The following is a 15,259-nucleotide window of genomic DNA, read 5'->3' on the forward strand; positions in this document are numbered from 1 at the left end:
ACAATGGCTGACACCTGTAATTCCAGCACTTTGGAAGGCTGAGGCAGGTGGGTTGCTTGAGTTCAGGAGGTCGAGACCAGCCTGGGCAACATGGCAAAACTCTGTCTCTATGAAAAACGGAAAAATAAAAATCTAAAAAAATGAAATAAAATTGAGAAAACTGACTTGGGAACCTTAGAGCCTTGTTCAAGGTTGAAGAGGTAGCAGACAGAGAGATTCTTCCCTGTGGAAGGCAATACACCAGGACAAGCCAAAGTGCCTCACCTGACTCCCAATCTAACACTTCTTTAAACGCAATATTAGGCATGTCACTTCACCTTTCCTTGTATATCTCCTCATCTGTAGCTTACGGATCTAACAGGATTAAATAAAATAATTCAAGTAACATTAGAATAGTGCCTGCCACATCTAAGTGTTCAATAAATGATTATTTATTTTCAAAAAACAGAACAAAAGGAATAACCTATATAAATTAGGATTTACTGCTTTACTCTTGTTCTTGGTTGAGAAAAGCAGCCAAGGCCCATTCCTGATACTTCAGTTTACTGTCCTTTAAGTTACATGCCTCTGAGACCTTCATAATAATTATGCTGACTAGCACTCGGTACTTCTGGTAAGTCACCTGCTTGTGACTGTAACTGCAAACTCCTGGTAAAGGAATTGCATCCACAGGCTGGTCATAACAAAGACCAGCGACCTATAAATGAATAGTGATTGGATATACATCTTCAATTTTAGCAAAAGTTTTGTTAAGGATACATATTGTTTTATTTCTATCTCCACTAAAGTAACAGAAATAGGCTCCACATTACAAGAAATATTTAGGGATACAGAAGAATTGCAAATCAAAGGAGCAGGTAGTTGTGAGACTTCAGTCCCTAGAGAAGTTAATACAATTATATCAGCCTTTCAAGTACAAGTTTGTTAATGATGAATGGAAACAAAACTACTTGTTACCATTCACTTAAGTTTCTGGATTCATCAAAGCAATAATCATTATACTATGTTACAATCTCAAAATAGTATACAGTTTGGGAGGCTTTTGCCTATTAGTTCCCTAATTCCACTAAGCAACTCTCAACAGCTTTTCTTTTTCACTCTCCTGTCTGTTCGTGTTGTTTTTTTTTTTTGAGACGGAGTTTCGCTCTCATTACCCAGGCTGGAGTGCAATGGCGCGATCTCGGCTCACGGCAACCTCCGCCTCCTGGGTTCAGGCAATTCTCCTGCCTCAGCCTTCCGAGTAGCTGGGATTACAGGCGTGCGCCACCATGCCCAGCTAGTTTTTATATTTTTAGTAGAGACGGGGTTTCACCATGTTGACCAGGATGGTCTCGATCTCGTGACCTCGTGATCCACCCGCCTCGGCCTCCCAAAGTGCTGGGATTATAGGCGTGAGCCACCGCGCCCAGCCTTGTTGTCGTTTTTAATGGTGTTGTTATCCATAAGATGAGGCGGCACCTAGCTCTGTTGAAACTGACATCCATTTGCGTGGCTAGCGCATTCTCTGTGCTAGCTAGGATCTTTCTGAGCACAAGGATGGAACTGTGCTTTTATTATCTCAGGTGATGATGGTTGAATGAAAAGACAAGCTCAGAAGAGGTGAACGCAGGAAATATCTCAATAGCCACACAGTCCACTCTCGTGGAGAATGGCTCTATTTCCATTGCCACAAAGACTCAAACACAGCTCTAGGACCTAACCACAGTTCAGAAACCAGGTCTTCTGGCCCTTTTAGAACGCACCTCTCAGTTATTTCTACTACAGTCTGTGTCTGCTTTACTCCACCTAATCTCTCTATTGCTTCAGATTCAATTTCCCTATCTGAGTGTATTTTCCACTCAAAACTCCCTAGGAAAGAGGATCAAAATGAATTGGCTAATCATTATCTAATATGTATTGTCTGCACCAATCATGAGTTCTAAGCCACAATCTTCACTGCTGGTCTTACAAATGAGCATGCAGATGGAGGCTTGTGACTCTAACTGCCAACTCCTTGAATGTGATCAAGGTCACATGACACCAAACAAAGAAACTGATAGCCACTTAGCTCAGAAGGGAAATCATGAAGACAGCAGGTCATTCTCACTGTACTTTTAATTTTTGACACAGGATTTTGCTCTGCTGCCTCGGCTGGAGTGCAGTGGCGTGCTAACAACTCACTGTAGCCTCAACTCCCAGGCTCAAGCTATCTTCCTACCTCAGTCTCCCTAGTAACTCAGACTACAGGCACACCGTACATATTAGACAGGTGAAATGTACTTTTCATCAGAGAAAAGGGCCCTTGATTACATAAAAATCAAATATAAATTAAATACCCATCTAAGGAATGTACTGTGCTGGATATAATATAGTTGCTCTACATCCTCCATAATTTTTATTCCAATTCTCTAATAATATCTAATAGCTAATGCATCTTTTTAACAATGTCTCATCCCACCAGAGTCTCAATTTCAGAATCCCAAACTCACAGTGAGTCGGAAATGATCCTTGTGCTTTTGGTGAACTGCAGATGTAAAGTGTTGATCACTTGGCTGGGGAAGGCGATTTTCTTCATCCAAAATATCCAGTATTCCCACTAATTTGGCTTCAATTAAATCTATTTCAAAAAATGAAAACACTCACAATAGTGTAAAAACATAACACTTTAAAGACATGTTAACAATTCACTGATTAAAGATTTCTAAGACTGATCAGAAACAACAAAGCACATGATTCTGTATGTGTTCTCTCAAAAGTTATAGAGAGCAGACAGATTTTTATTTCAAATCTGGTCATTTCTTAAAAAGTAACAGCATGTATCTAATACAGATTTTAGAAAAACTACTAGATAAAGAAAGCAACTGATTATAATAACCATTCCATTTGTAAACCGGGAAAAGAGAATAAGAAAACGGAAATTTCTCCTTTTCCAAATGATACCTATATTCCAAGTAAAGTAAAACTAAAGAAACGTCTGCATGCACGGCTTTTTAATAATACTTTTAGAAACTGATGTAAATGCTTTCAAACAAAATCTGTCAGTAACAACACATTTTTACATTCCTTCTATTCATAGTTTGAATTTCCTGCCTGTCCAAACTAACTATAAAATGTGAACTGCTTGAATACAATATATAAGAATTACTGACTGAAAGCTGGCTGGGGCACTACAGGGAAAGGTTTCGTTACCACTAAAATGAAAGCAGAGCCTCTATTCTCCTGCTGCACAGTATTATCTGGCTGTAACACATGCAGCCAACTCACAACCAGCTGGACGGTACTGTCAATGCACAGAGGTCAGCAGAACCAGAATCACAGAAAAGCAGGGCAAACTCTTGACAAACTAGCCTGGAGTCTGGCCTAACCATGGACTTCCACAGGTGAACGATAAATCTTTTTGCTGACTAGGCAATGAAGTTTCCCTCTTAACCAATTTACATTTTAACTATTTATGTAGGAAAACATTCTTCAAAAAAAATAGAAGAGATTGTAGAAAACTTCCAACAAAGATATATTTGATGCCTTGGTAGGAAAAAATGACTTCCAAGCAGTAATACAGAAGTACATAACCTTCTCTCAAATACCAGCTTCAAGTACTATAACAAGTAATGTCAATTACAAAGCATGGAAAAATCACTAGTAAACACACTCCATCTTCCCATAGTTTTCAAAGGTGGAGTTAATAAACACATACCTATACAGTCCTGATTATCCACATAATGTACTTCATTAACACCTAAACCTTCTTTTTGATAGAGTTCTTGTTCCTAAAAATAAAATAATTATAATCATAGATATGGAAATACTGAGCAATAATGAAATGAATTTTGTGCTGTTTCTGAACACAACATTTATTAATTAGAATGCAAAGGTTTATACAAACTGGTATAACCTTAAATGGTTTTCCAAAGACATAATAGATTTTGGACATTAGCAGACAGTTAGTAAAAGCAAGGAGATAACAATTAACTGCAAATGGGCTCTAATTCCTCATATATGATATATATGAGGCATACATCACTTGGGAAAGTTAGTTTAATTTAGAAGAACAATACATGATCAAAGTTGAGTCCTCAAACATAAGTCTTCTATCTTCTTAAATTTTTTAAAGGGGTTTTATCATAGATGCGTAAACTATGCAATGAACTTAAGTAAATATGTTTTAACACTATTTCCTGAAAGTTTAAACATTTCCTCCCATGAGAGATACTAGAAAAGGTTTCCAACATTTTAGAAGGCACTGTCCACTTTAACGCATCTCAATTTGAAATTCACATTTATTTTAAAGGATATTCATTATACAGTTTCTCAATAAAGTTTCTTGGTAGGTTGGTGTAGAAGGGAAGCATTAGCTTATGTTAAATTAGAGGCACTCAGGTAAAACTTCACATGGTAATAGAACTAATATGACTGGATAAAACTCTTCAGAGAAATTACCTTACTGGTAAGTACTTATTTTACCTTTTGTTTATGCCAGAATTCATTTAACTATAGCATGTAAGTAAAATGTACAAAAACTAGAATGTGCTGGGAATTCCATAAAAACATAAACAGTAAAAACGTGGAAAAAGACAGATGGGATAGGAATAAAATACTGCACATTTCAGCCCAAATACGGTACAGGCAGCTGACAGTCCACAAGGGGGCATGACAAGGAAAGTACTGCCCAGAGGCATGCCAGGACAGTGGCTACATCAAATCTCCTGACTTGGCAGCTTTGCTGCCAGACAGAGAGAAAAGGTGGGCAGGCAGCAGAGTAGGCAGAAGCAGAGAGACTTGAGAGAGGTGTGGTTGGGTGCCGTGGCTCATGCCTGTAATCCCAGCACTTTGAGAGGCCGAGGAGGGTAATCACCTGAGGCAACGAGTTTAAGACCAGCCTGGCCAACACAGTGAAACTCATCTCTACTAAAAGTATAAAAATTAGCCAGCCACGGTGGCACGTGCCTGTGGTCCCAGCTACTGGGGAGGCTGAGGCAAGAAAATTGTTTGAAGCCTGGAGACGGAGGCTGCAGTAAGCCGAGATCATACCACTGCACTCCAGCCTGGGCAACAGAGCAAAATTTCGTCTAAAAAAAAAAAAAAGAAAAGAAAAGAAATAGAGACAACAAAATCATAAAAAGAAACAAAGAGAGCTTCAAGTCTATTAAAAGTCACGAGTAAAAATAGATGTTCACTTCTCAAAGAGTTTTATCGGGTCCCTAAACTTCAGCTGAACCATTAACGCTTCTAATATGCCTGAGCCCCAGGGCCTCTGCTGGGCTTCCCAGAGTCCCTGAGCCACCTTCTGTTATACAACAGCCATCCCCACCAATCAGGGTAACTGCAGCATAGCTCTTTCTTGAAATTTAAAATAGCTTAATGCAGATCTTAAATTTAAGTTATAATGGCAATTACCTCCTTCAGAATCCTTTCATTAAAAAATTGTTGAAGTTTTTCATTGCAATAGTTGATGCAAAATTGTTCAAAACTGTTATGCTCAAAGTACTCTGAAAATATAAAACCAGATCCAAGAGTCATTATAAGATCAACTTCATATAAATGTATCATAGACTACCTTTGAACAAAGGTAGAGAATTATAAAGTTTAAAATACTTATTACATCAAAGTATACATGTACATACATATATTTAACGTACATATATTTTTTTGTTCTATATTTCCCAAATGTACTCATTTCAAGACAAAACTTTTTAGGCATTAAAATTAAATATTAAAAATACCCGGCTTCAATTGACAAATAAGGTGTTTGTCAAATGAGATAAATCTTGTATAATAAAATATATAAAATGTAAGCCACTTGCAACAATTTTTTATTTTATTTATTTACTTATTTTTGAGACAGTTTCCCTGTCACTCAGGCTGGAGTGCAGTGGCACAATCTCGGCTCACTCCAATTTTCCCTTCCAGGTCAAGTGATTCTTGTGCCTCGGCCTCCCAAATAGCTGGAATTACATATATGTGCCACCACATCCATCTAATTTTTGTATATTTAGTAGAGACAGGGTTTCACCATGTTAGCCATGCTGGTCTTGAACTCCTGACCTCAAGTGACCTGCCGGCCTCAGCCTCCCAAAGTGGCATGAGCCACTGTACCCAGCCAACATTTTTTAAAGCACAGGTATTAAAGCAATCTCAGTTAAGCTAAAAAAAATGACTTAAAATACAAGTGCTTTGGAAGATTTTTTTCTGTATGATCTGTAAAATTACTTATCCAAAATGCTGCGGATACTAATACATTTCTAAAAAAAGATTATATTACATGATGTCTAAAATACACTTGGCTTTACAATTTTATAATCCTTTGTATGTGTATGTGTATGCTATGCTAAAACTGGTATAGTAAAAGAAAAAAAAGTCTGGATTGTGAAATCTTAAGTCAGTGATGGCTATTTCTCTACCTTTGAACAAAAGGTGGAGAATTACAAAGTTTAAAATATGTATTACATCAAAAGCAAAACTCCATCCCTCCCCAAATGTAAACACTTATACATTCCTTTGGCAAAAGCAAATCAACCACAGAGAAGACACTACTCCTTCACAGCCAGAAAAATGCCCACATCAATAACGCCCAATACAAAACCTATTAGATTTATACTTCAAGAATTTTTATTTTTGTCATTCAGAGCAAAGCAGAACTCACATGCTGGTGACCCATTTCATTTCTGGTTGAATTGCTCTACAGTTGTTCTCAATTACTTATCCTGATACCTTATTCATCTGATGGAAAATTAATTGGAAATAGCTACCTGCTGACAACAACAGCAATGAATTTCTACACATAGTAATGCGGTTGTCCTGTAAGTTAGGTCAACCTATCCCCAGCTCTACAAATTAGCAGATTAATCAATGGTTTTAGCGACTTTACTTTTTCTTATTTAGTTAGTGAATGTACTGTATTTACTAGTAGCACACAAGGGTTTACCTTTATGCAGTTGTATTCCTTTTAGAGTACAGAGATATCCTTCACTATAGCAGTTTCAATCAATGTTTTAATTTTAGCATTAGTGTCATCAACACTAATCCCCAAGAGTCTTTTCTCTTTAAAGAGTCAGCTCCCTATCTAAGTCATATTATGAAATCTGAGTGTGGACATATAATTACACATACATCAAGCAAAATGCGTTACAAAGGAGAAAAGGTTTAAGAATAAATCCTAACGTGTGAAAAATATGAAACAAATATATATTCACAAAAGAAACTCTACTTACCAAAACCAGCAATATCTAGAACTCCAATAAAATAAGATGATGTTTCAAAAGGAAAACACTGATTTACTCTGTTTACCACATGATCAAAAAGATGGCTATACACCGTCTTTGCCAAGGCATCACGAGCATTGTTTGCTTGCTCCACTTTCAGAGGTACCCTATAAAAGAAAACTATACCAGTGAAAATTCTTTATGATACTATGTGTGAAAATGATGCCACAGTAAGAGTGCACCTAAACATACCCACTGTGAAGAACAAAATAAATAATTATCAAGAGTCATGTGAGAATTGGCACAGATAAATGGGGCTAGGTAGAAAACTGCTACAAGAGAACTAATAGAATTACCTAAAATTAGATCAAAAGTCTATTATCAGGTTAAAAAAATTAGGCTTAAAAAATCATTTTGACCCTAATTTACATGCTGAATACATAAAAATTATTAAAGGAATAACCTTCCTTATGACTTTCCTTAAATGCAAAGGAAACTGTTTAATTCAGTGTAACTTTAAAGTTTGGTAACTTTACATTGTTTAGGATAAAATGCTTACATCTTAAAATTTGAACTGTCCAATTCTACTATTTAATAAAACTAACTGTATGGTATGAAAGTATTAAATGTGGCAGATACAGACACACAGCCACTGACCTCAAGAAAACTATAGTCTGATGAAGAGAGACTGGCACAGAAGAGAATTTCCAAATACCATGCTAAATGCCACTTAAAGATAAGCATGGAGTACCGAGAGAGCATCCAAAAAAAAAAAAAAAAAAAAAGTCAAATTTGGAGGTAGACTTATAAGTCACTCAGATCAGTCTGACCTGATAATTGAGCCTCTCTAAACAGTGATTTCTCACTTACATTTTCTGCAATGAAACCCTTTCTTAAAGTGAATATCATGTGGACACCCTATACATAGAGCACATAAAAGAGTTGATATGGATTCTGGAATGGCATTGATTGAAAGAAGGAAATGATAAGAACAACAACAACAAACTGCTTTGGAACAAAACAGAAAATGGGGAAATGGAGGAAGCAACAGCTGCACATTTATAGGCTTTCCCTTGGGCCCCAGAGACAGCTCTAAAGAACCAAGCAACTGTAGGCTGTAAGGTGCTGCTCTACAAATGTCTTCCAATGTTTTTCTTTATCGTAAGAACAATTTTGAATTTGCTTAGCAAAGAATCAGGCTAAGCACACCTGGCTAAAATTGTCCAAAGAATAAGAGGTAGCAAATTTTCTGAGAAACTAAAAGCTTTTTCAAAAAATCCTGCTTGTTTCAATTTGTTGAAAATTTTTCTGAAGTATGTCACTAGAGCTCACCTGACTTTTTCCTTCCACAAATGACGATCCTGCAGTGCCTCAGAATGACAAGGATGAATGTCAGTTTTATTCTACAGTACCAAAACCAAAACTACATAAAATATAGGACATGGAGACAAAAGTGCACAAACATCCAGGTACAATCTAGAAGTTCTTGGATACTGATTTTTAAAATCTTGGTTAAGCCCTTATTTCTTGTCATTTTTAGTTTCTTCCAAATAAAGAATCCTAAACATAAAGAAAGTGTCACTTGCTGAGTATTTTGCTAAAGTGAGTTCTGCTTAATAGAAGTTTTAGTACATATTATATGCATGAAAAATTAAAAAATGATCTGTTGCCTAAAACTGCCACGTATTGATTTATATTATCAGCTTCTATTTGCATAGCCGTATAAAAGTATACCTCTCTCTTACCTTATAAATTCCAAATATCAGCAAGGAACAACTTTAAGAGCTATGTTAAACCCCATTTATTTATATGGTGGATTACTACACTGAGATGCACAGAATTTTGATTTATCAAGCACAGGTTTTAGAACATAATAAAAAGAATGAATTGTATATAAAGATCAACTTTAAATTTCAGAGTTCTCAGAAAAAGATTTTTCCTTGACAAACTGCAAGGCAAAATTTTTGCAGAGCAATTAGTTAAGGAACTTACTTTATAACTGTTCCTTTGGTGCCCCCTGCTGTTGTTAGCATGACTCTTGTGGTCAAACTTACTCGAAGATCATCTTGGTCCAAACCCAGCAATTCAGCACAACATTCCAAAGACTGAGCAGATTTATTCTTCAGATTACAACCACCTAATGGAAATATATTTTAATTGAAATTTCTAATTAAGTATTATATAAACCAGATTTTCAAGACTCATTTCTTAGAATTATACTTCACTTACATAAAACTATAGAATAGGCAAAACTTACTTGTAACTCTTAAATCCACCTCATTTTACACCATCCTTGTCAAACATCCATACTGCTAAGATCAAAAGAAGACCCTCTTTTGGGGAAATTAATGGTATAATCCTTTAAGCACATCAATATTAAACTGCCGCAATTTCATTTTTTATGATCATGTAAGCAAACTACATTAATGATACATTACAATATTTTTTTAATGTATTAACTCTTTAGAGAAATGTAGCATCTCGTCATTAAACTTCATATGACTCCAAGAAATTTCAAGGAGTAATTTTACTGCAAACACTGTAAGGCACCTTACTAGATCAATTTGGATGCACCTGTCTGTCTATGGGTGTGTTTATGCATATACGTAATAAGCATGTACTCATATTGCTTGGGGTTGGAGGGAGAGAGTGAAGAGACAATTACTATTACTTGCACAGGTTGAGTATCCCTTATCAGAAATGTGACCAAAAGTGTTTCAGATTTTTTATTTTTTCCAATTTTGGAAAATCTGCATACACACAATGAGCAATGAGCCCAATTCTAAACACAAAATTCATCTATGTTTCATATGCACATTAATATAACATGTAATATACATATATACCACTGTCTAGTTTCTCCAACAGCTTGACTTTCTGTGCTAGAGATCAATACAAATGCTTCCTTTTTTCCTTATTACCCTTAGGGGTATCTGCACGCCTTTTTGACATTTTCTTTTTTGTTGTTGTTGTTATAGAGACAGGGTTTCACCATGCTGACCAGGCTGGTCTTGAACGCCTGACCTCAGGTGATCCACCCACCTTGGCCTCCCACAGTACTGGGATTACAAACATGAGCCACCATGCCCAGCCAATTTCAGTACTATCTTTACACCACAGAACAGAGAATAGCAAAAAAAAAAAAAAAAAAAAAAAAGGCAACGTAGTTAGGTCTTGACCCATGTGGGCATTTTGAGAAATCTGCCGTTGGCACATCTTACCTGCACATGTGCCACTTTATTTTCTGTGTGCTTGTGTAGGGGCATGCGAGTAAAAGATACATTGCAGCAGATGGCGCCAGGCAGGTCATTGTTGCCTTAGTACATCATATCTACAGATTTCAACTTATAAACACTGTTTTTAAAAGTATTATAAAGAAAGACAGTGCTTTAGTCTCAGAGATGATCAGGCTCTGCAATTACTAACTATGTGACCTTGAATAAGTTACTTATTCTCTCTGTGCTCAGTTTCCTTGTCCATAAACCTGAGATAATAACTTTATCTACCTCTTATGGTTATGAAGATAATAAGGTTACATATGTGAAGTGCATGGAATAGTGCCTGGTACAGAGAAAGTACTAGATAAAGATTAACTATTTTTTCTATCTATTTACTTGCATTATAATATTTAAAAATAACATTTTACAAATATTTTCAAAGATTAATATTAATAAATGATATATTCTAAGGCTACCTAACTTAAAAACCACAAAGAATATGTGAAAATCATGGGAATTTTATGACAAATTCACTAACTACTTAACAGACCAATCTCAGAATATATATGAGAAAAAAATGTGAAAAATGAGACCATTTTATAATAAGATGTTGTTGGGACAATTCATTGAGAAAAGAACAGCTTCTTCAATAAAAGTACTGGAACAACTGAATGTCCACATGCAAAAGAATGAAGCTGGACCCCTTCCTCACACCTTACATAAAGATTAACTCAAAATGGAATCAAAAACTTAAATGTAAGAGCTAACGCTATTAAACTCTTAGAAGAAAACATAAGCATAAATCTTTATGATCATAGCATAAATGTTCATTTCTTTGATATAATAAAATCACAAGCAATAAAATAAAAAACAGATAAATTAGGCTTCATTGAAATAAGAGCTTGAGTTTCGAGGAACAACAACAAGTAAGTAAAAAGATAACACACAGAATGGGAGAAAATATTTGAAAATTATATGTCTGACAAACAACTTGTACCTAGAACATAAATTTTAAAACTCTTACAACTTGGTAATAAGAAGACAACCCAACTAACAAATGGGCAAAGAATCTCAACAGCCACTTCTCCAAAAAAGATATACGAATGGTCAGTGGGCACACAGAAAGATGCTCAACATCTTGACCCATCAAGAAAATGCAAATAAAAACCACAAAGAGATAACACTTCACACCCACTATGATTGCTATAAGCATACAGATAATACTGGTGAGGATATGGAGAAACTGAAACCCTCATACACTGTTGATGGAAGTATCTACTGTGAAGTGGAATAGCTACTTTGAACAAGTCTGACAGTTCTCAAAAGGTCAAACAGAGTTTACCATGTGATTCAGCAATTCCACTCCCAGGCATTTACTCAAGAAAAATGAGAACACATCCAAACACAAATTTGTACACAAATGTTCTCAGCAGCATAATAGTCAAAACATGGAAACAACCCAAACGTCCAGAAACTGATGAACGGGTAAAAAAAAAAAAAGTAATATATCCATACAATGAAATATTATTTGTCAGTAAAAATAAAAGTACTGCTAAATACTACAACATGGATTAACCTTGAAAACATTTTGCTAAGTGAAAGAAGGCAGTTGCAAAAAAACACAAATTGTATGATTCCACTTATATGAAATGCCCAGTATAGGTAAATTTATAGAGACAGGAAGTAGATTAGTGGTTACCTAAGGTTGAGAGAAATGGGCAATGAGGAGTGACTGCTAATGGGTATGCAGTTTCTTTGTGGGGTGATGAAAATGTTCTAAAACTATGGTGATGGTTGCCCAACTCTGAAAACACTAAAAACAACTGAAACGTACACTTCCAATGCACGAACTATATGGTGTATTAATTAGATCTCAATAAAAAAGAAAAGAGATACTTTGAGAATATACTGAATGTCCCATACTATGAAAATGTGCTTATTACTCACATGTAGATTCTATACATATACACATTGCCTAAAATTATGTAACTGTCAAAAAGCTGAACATCAAATAATTCATTTAAATATTTCTTCTTTTTTGCTATATTACAAAGTTTCTTACATACCTCCAAAAAGTATGTAAGGCTAAGATTTAAAAAAAAAAAAAGGCTTTTTAATAAGTCTTAAAAGGCAAAATACTATAAACTAATGTAAAGTTTTCATATTACTTTTTCCAAAAAATAAATTCTTCAAACATTTAAAAGTCTGTTGTTATACTAACATTTTATTTGTTATGTGGAATTTTAGTAACATAGGCAGTCCCTTTAAGTGTTTTCTGCATTTTCATTATGCAAAAACTTCTTTATGACAGTTAAGAGTCCTCTAAGTACTTATTGGAGAATAATCTTTCAGTAGAATAATTATAAAAATATCAAATTTTTCGGAGACAGGGTCTCACTCTGTTGCTCAAGCTGGAATACAATGGTGCAATCATGGCTCACTGCAGCTTCAACTCCCAGGCTCAAACAATCATTCCACTTCAGCATTCCAGCATACACCACCCATGACCAGCTAATTGTGTGTGTGTGTGTGTGTGTGTGTGTGTGTATCACAGGCATGGACCACCCATGCCCAGCTAAGAGAGAGAGAGAGGCAGAGAGAGAGAGAGACAGAGAGAGAGAGACAGAGAGAGACAGAGAGAGAGAGAGAGAGAGAGAGTGTGTGTGTGTGTGTGTGTGTGTGTGTGTGTGTGTGTGTGTGAATCCTCCCACCTCAGCCTCCCAACATGCTGGGATAACATGCATGAGCCACTACGCCCTGCCAAAGCCAAGTTTTTTTCAAATAGCTAAGACAGGCCAAATCAAGCTCCCTAGGGAAAAAAAGAAATCACTTCTAATTAGAAAGAAACCATTTGGATCTACACAAAGAGTAATAGGAAGGATGGAGATAAATACAACAAAAGATTTGCTTTTAAAATAATTTAATCATTTATTAATCCTATTGATTCCCTGCCTCTTTCCAATCTTCCTTGATTTCGGTTCACTTTCCCCTTGACAAAAGAAGTTAAAGAGGCCAGGCGCGGTGGCTCAAGCCTGTAATCCCAGCACTTTGGGAGGCCGACGTGGGTGGATCACAAGGTCGGGAGATCGAGACCAACCTGGTCAACATGGTGAAACCTCGTCTCTACTAAAAATACAAAAAATTAGCTGGGCATGGTGGCATGTGCCTATAATCCCAGCTACTCAGGAGGCTGAGGCAGGAGAATTGCCTGAACCCAGGAGGCGGAGGTTGCGGTGAGCCGAGATTGCGCCATTGCACTCCAGCCTGGGTAACAAGAGTGAAACTCCATCTCAAAAAAAAAAAGAAGTTAAAGAAGAAAAATAAGACAATGCAAATAGCAGTACCTTTTGGGCATTTCATACTCTTCTACTAACTGCATCATGCAGCATTTATAATATTCTATACATCTGCATCGTCTACCACAGGGTAATAAAGAGCCGTGAAGATGCCATTCTTCACTTCTCACAACATTTCTAAAGTGTGCATTAATTATCGTAAAGATTTTTTTGTGTGTTAGAATCTCCCAAACATTCTCCCTTGGTATAACAATGCTACAGAGAAAATGTAATGTATGCTAACATTCATTATATTTTCAAAACAAATTTTCCAATCCTTAAAAAAAAAATAAAAAATTTTAATGCATATTAAGAACATATCTAATTTTGCTTGAATTTTTTTCATTTTAAATTGGGAGCAATCTATATTTTAATCGTACTTCCTCATTTAAAACACTTACAGTGATTACTATGTGCCAGACACAAGTATTCAAATCATTTTACCAATATTTAACTAATGTATTTCTCTTTATAACATGAGGTAGGGACTATTATTATTTTCAGTGAGGAAACAGACATGAAAAGGCTAAGTTCCCTGCCTAAGGTCACACAGATAGTACGTGGTGAAGCATCTGGATCAGGAGCACGTGCTCCCATCCACTGTGTTACGTTGCATCTCACTTATTGACTTCACAGCATTGCAGAACATTAAATCTGAAAATCATTAAGATGTCTGTTTTAGTCTGCTCATTCACAGATGACAAATTTCAGTAGCCTGGGAGAAAGGAGGGACAATTACCACAAGCCTCTGAGTTAGTCAGACCTGAGTAGAACCAGCTCTCACATCTACAACTTCATCAATAACCACATGCATCACTTTGACACCGGTTCCACTTCTGTAAAATGGAGATCATATCCCCTACCTCATTATATTTATGATATACAGATTAAAATCATGATGTTCATGATGAAATAGAGAAAAAGAAGGGTCTTGCACATAACACTTTTTTTAATGTTCTTTTTTCCTGTCTTATACTCCTTCCCCATATACACACTATTGCTAGGTACTGATTGTACTTTAAAAGTCCTTCTCTTTTTCAAGAGGATTATTTCATTTTGCAACTGAAGACAACAGGGCTCAGAGAGATTCTGGGATCTAACACCAAAGCCCATTATTGACTATTACATTAAATGGTGCTGCAGGTTTTCCCTAACTCATCCTTGGTATAAGATCCTACAATTAGTCTTAATATAGGGATTCACAATCTTTTTCTCTAAAGTGCCAGACAGTAAGTATTTTAGGCTTTGCTAGACATACAGTCTTTGTTGCAACTATCCAACTCTGACACTAGCACAAAAGCTGGTATAGAGCATACATAAATGACGGAGTGTGGCAATGTTCCAATCAAATTTTACCTACAAAAACAGGCAGTGGGCTAAATTTGGGCCATGGTTCAGTCTGACATTCCCTGTATTTGTGGATCAAATTTAGAATTATGCAAAGTTCTACTATTTATGTACAGACTGAAACACCGGAGTTGAAGAGTTGCTTTTGCCATGCATTTAAATACTGTTTTCAATCTGCATA

The 15,259-nt window shown here is 36.0% G+C and overlaps 1 protein-coding gene across 9 annotated transcripts in view; it reads right to left on the reverse strand.

Annotated features, from left to right (window-relative positions):
* Positions 1-15,259, reverse strand: part of MYO6 (myosin VI) — a 150,957-nt gene that overhangs the window by 46,238 nt on the left and 89,460 nt on the right. For all 9 annotated transcript variants that reach the window (XR_012517310.1, XM_074398043.1, XM_074398042.1 and 6 more), the window contains exons 12-16: positions 9,171-9,315; positions 7,188-7,345; positions 5,374-5,465; positions 3,674-3,746; positions 2,469-2,596 (exon numbers count right to left, since the gene is read on the reverse strand). Coding sequence is in view for 8 of the 9 variants with exons in the window: in XM_074398043.1 (XP_074254144.1) it covers positions 2,469-2,596; positions 3,674-3,746; positions 5,374-5,465; positions 7,188-7,345; positions 9,171-9,315 (596 nt within the window). In the remaining variant the exon portion in view is untranslated. The remainder of the gene's footprint in view (positions 1-2,468; positions 2,597-3,673; positions 3,747-5,373; positions 5,466-7,187; positions 7,346-9,170; positions 9,316-15,259) is intronic.

Source organism: Saimiri boliviensis, chromosome 4, assembly GCF_048565385.1.
Source record: "Saimiri boliviensis isolate mSaiBol1 chromosome 4, mSaiBol1.pri, whole genome shotgun sequence".
NCBI lineage: Eukaryota > Metazoa > Chordata > Mammalia > Primates > Cebidae > Saimiri > Saimiri boliviensis.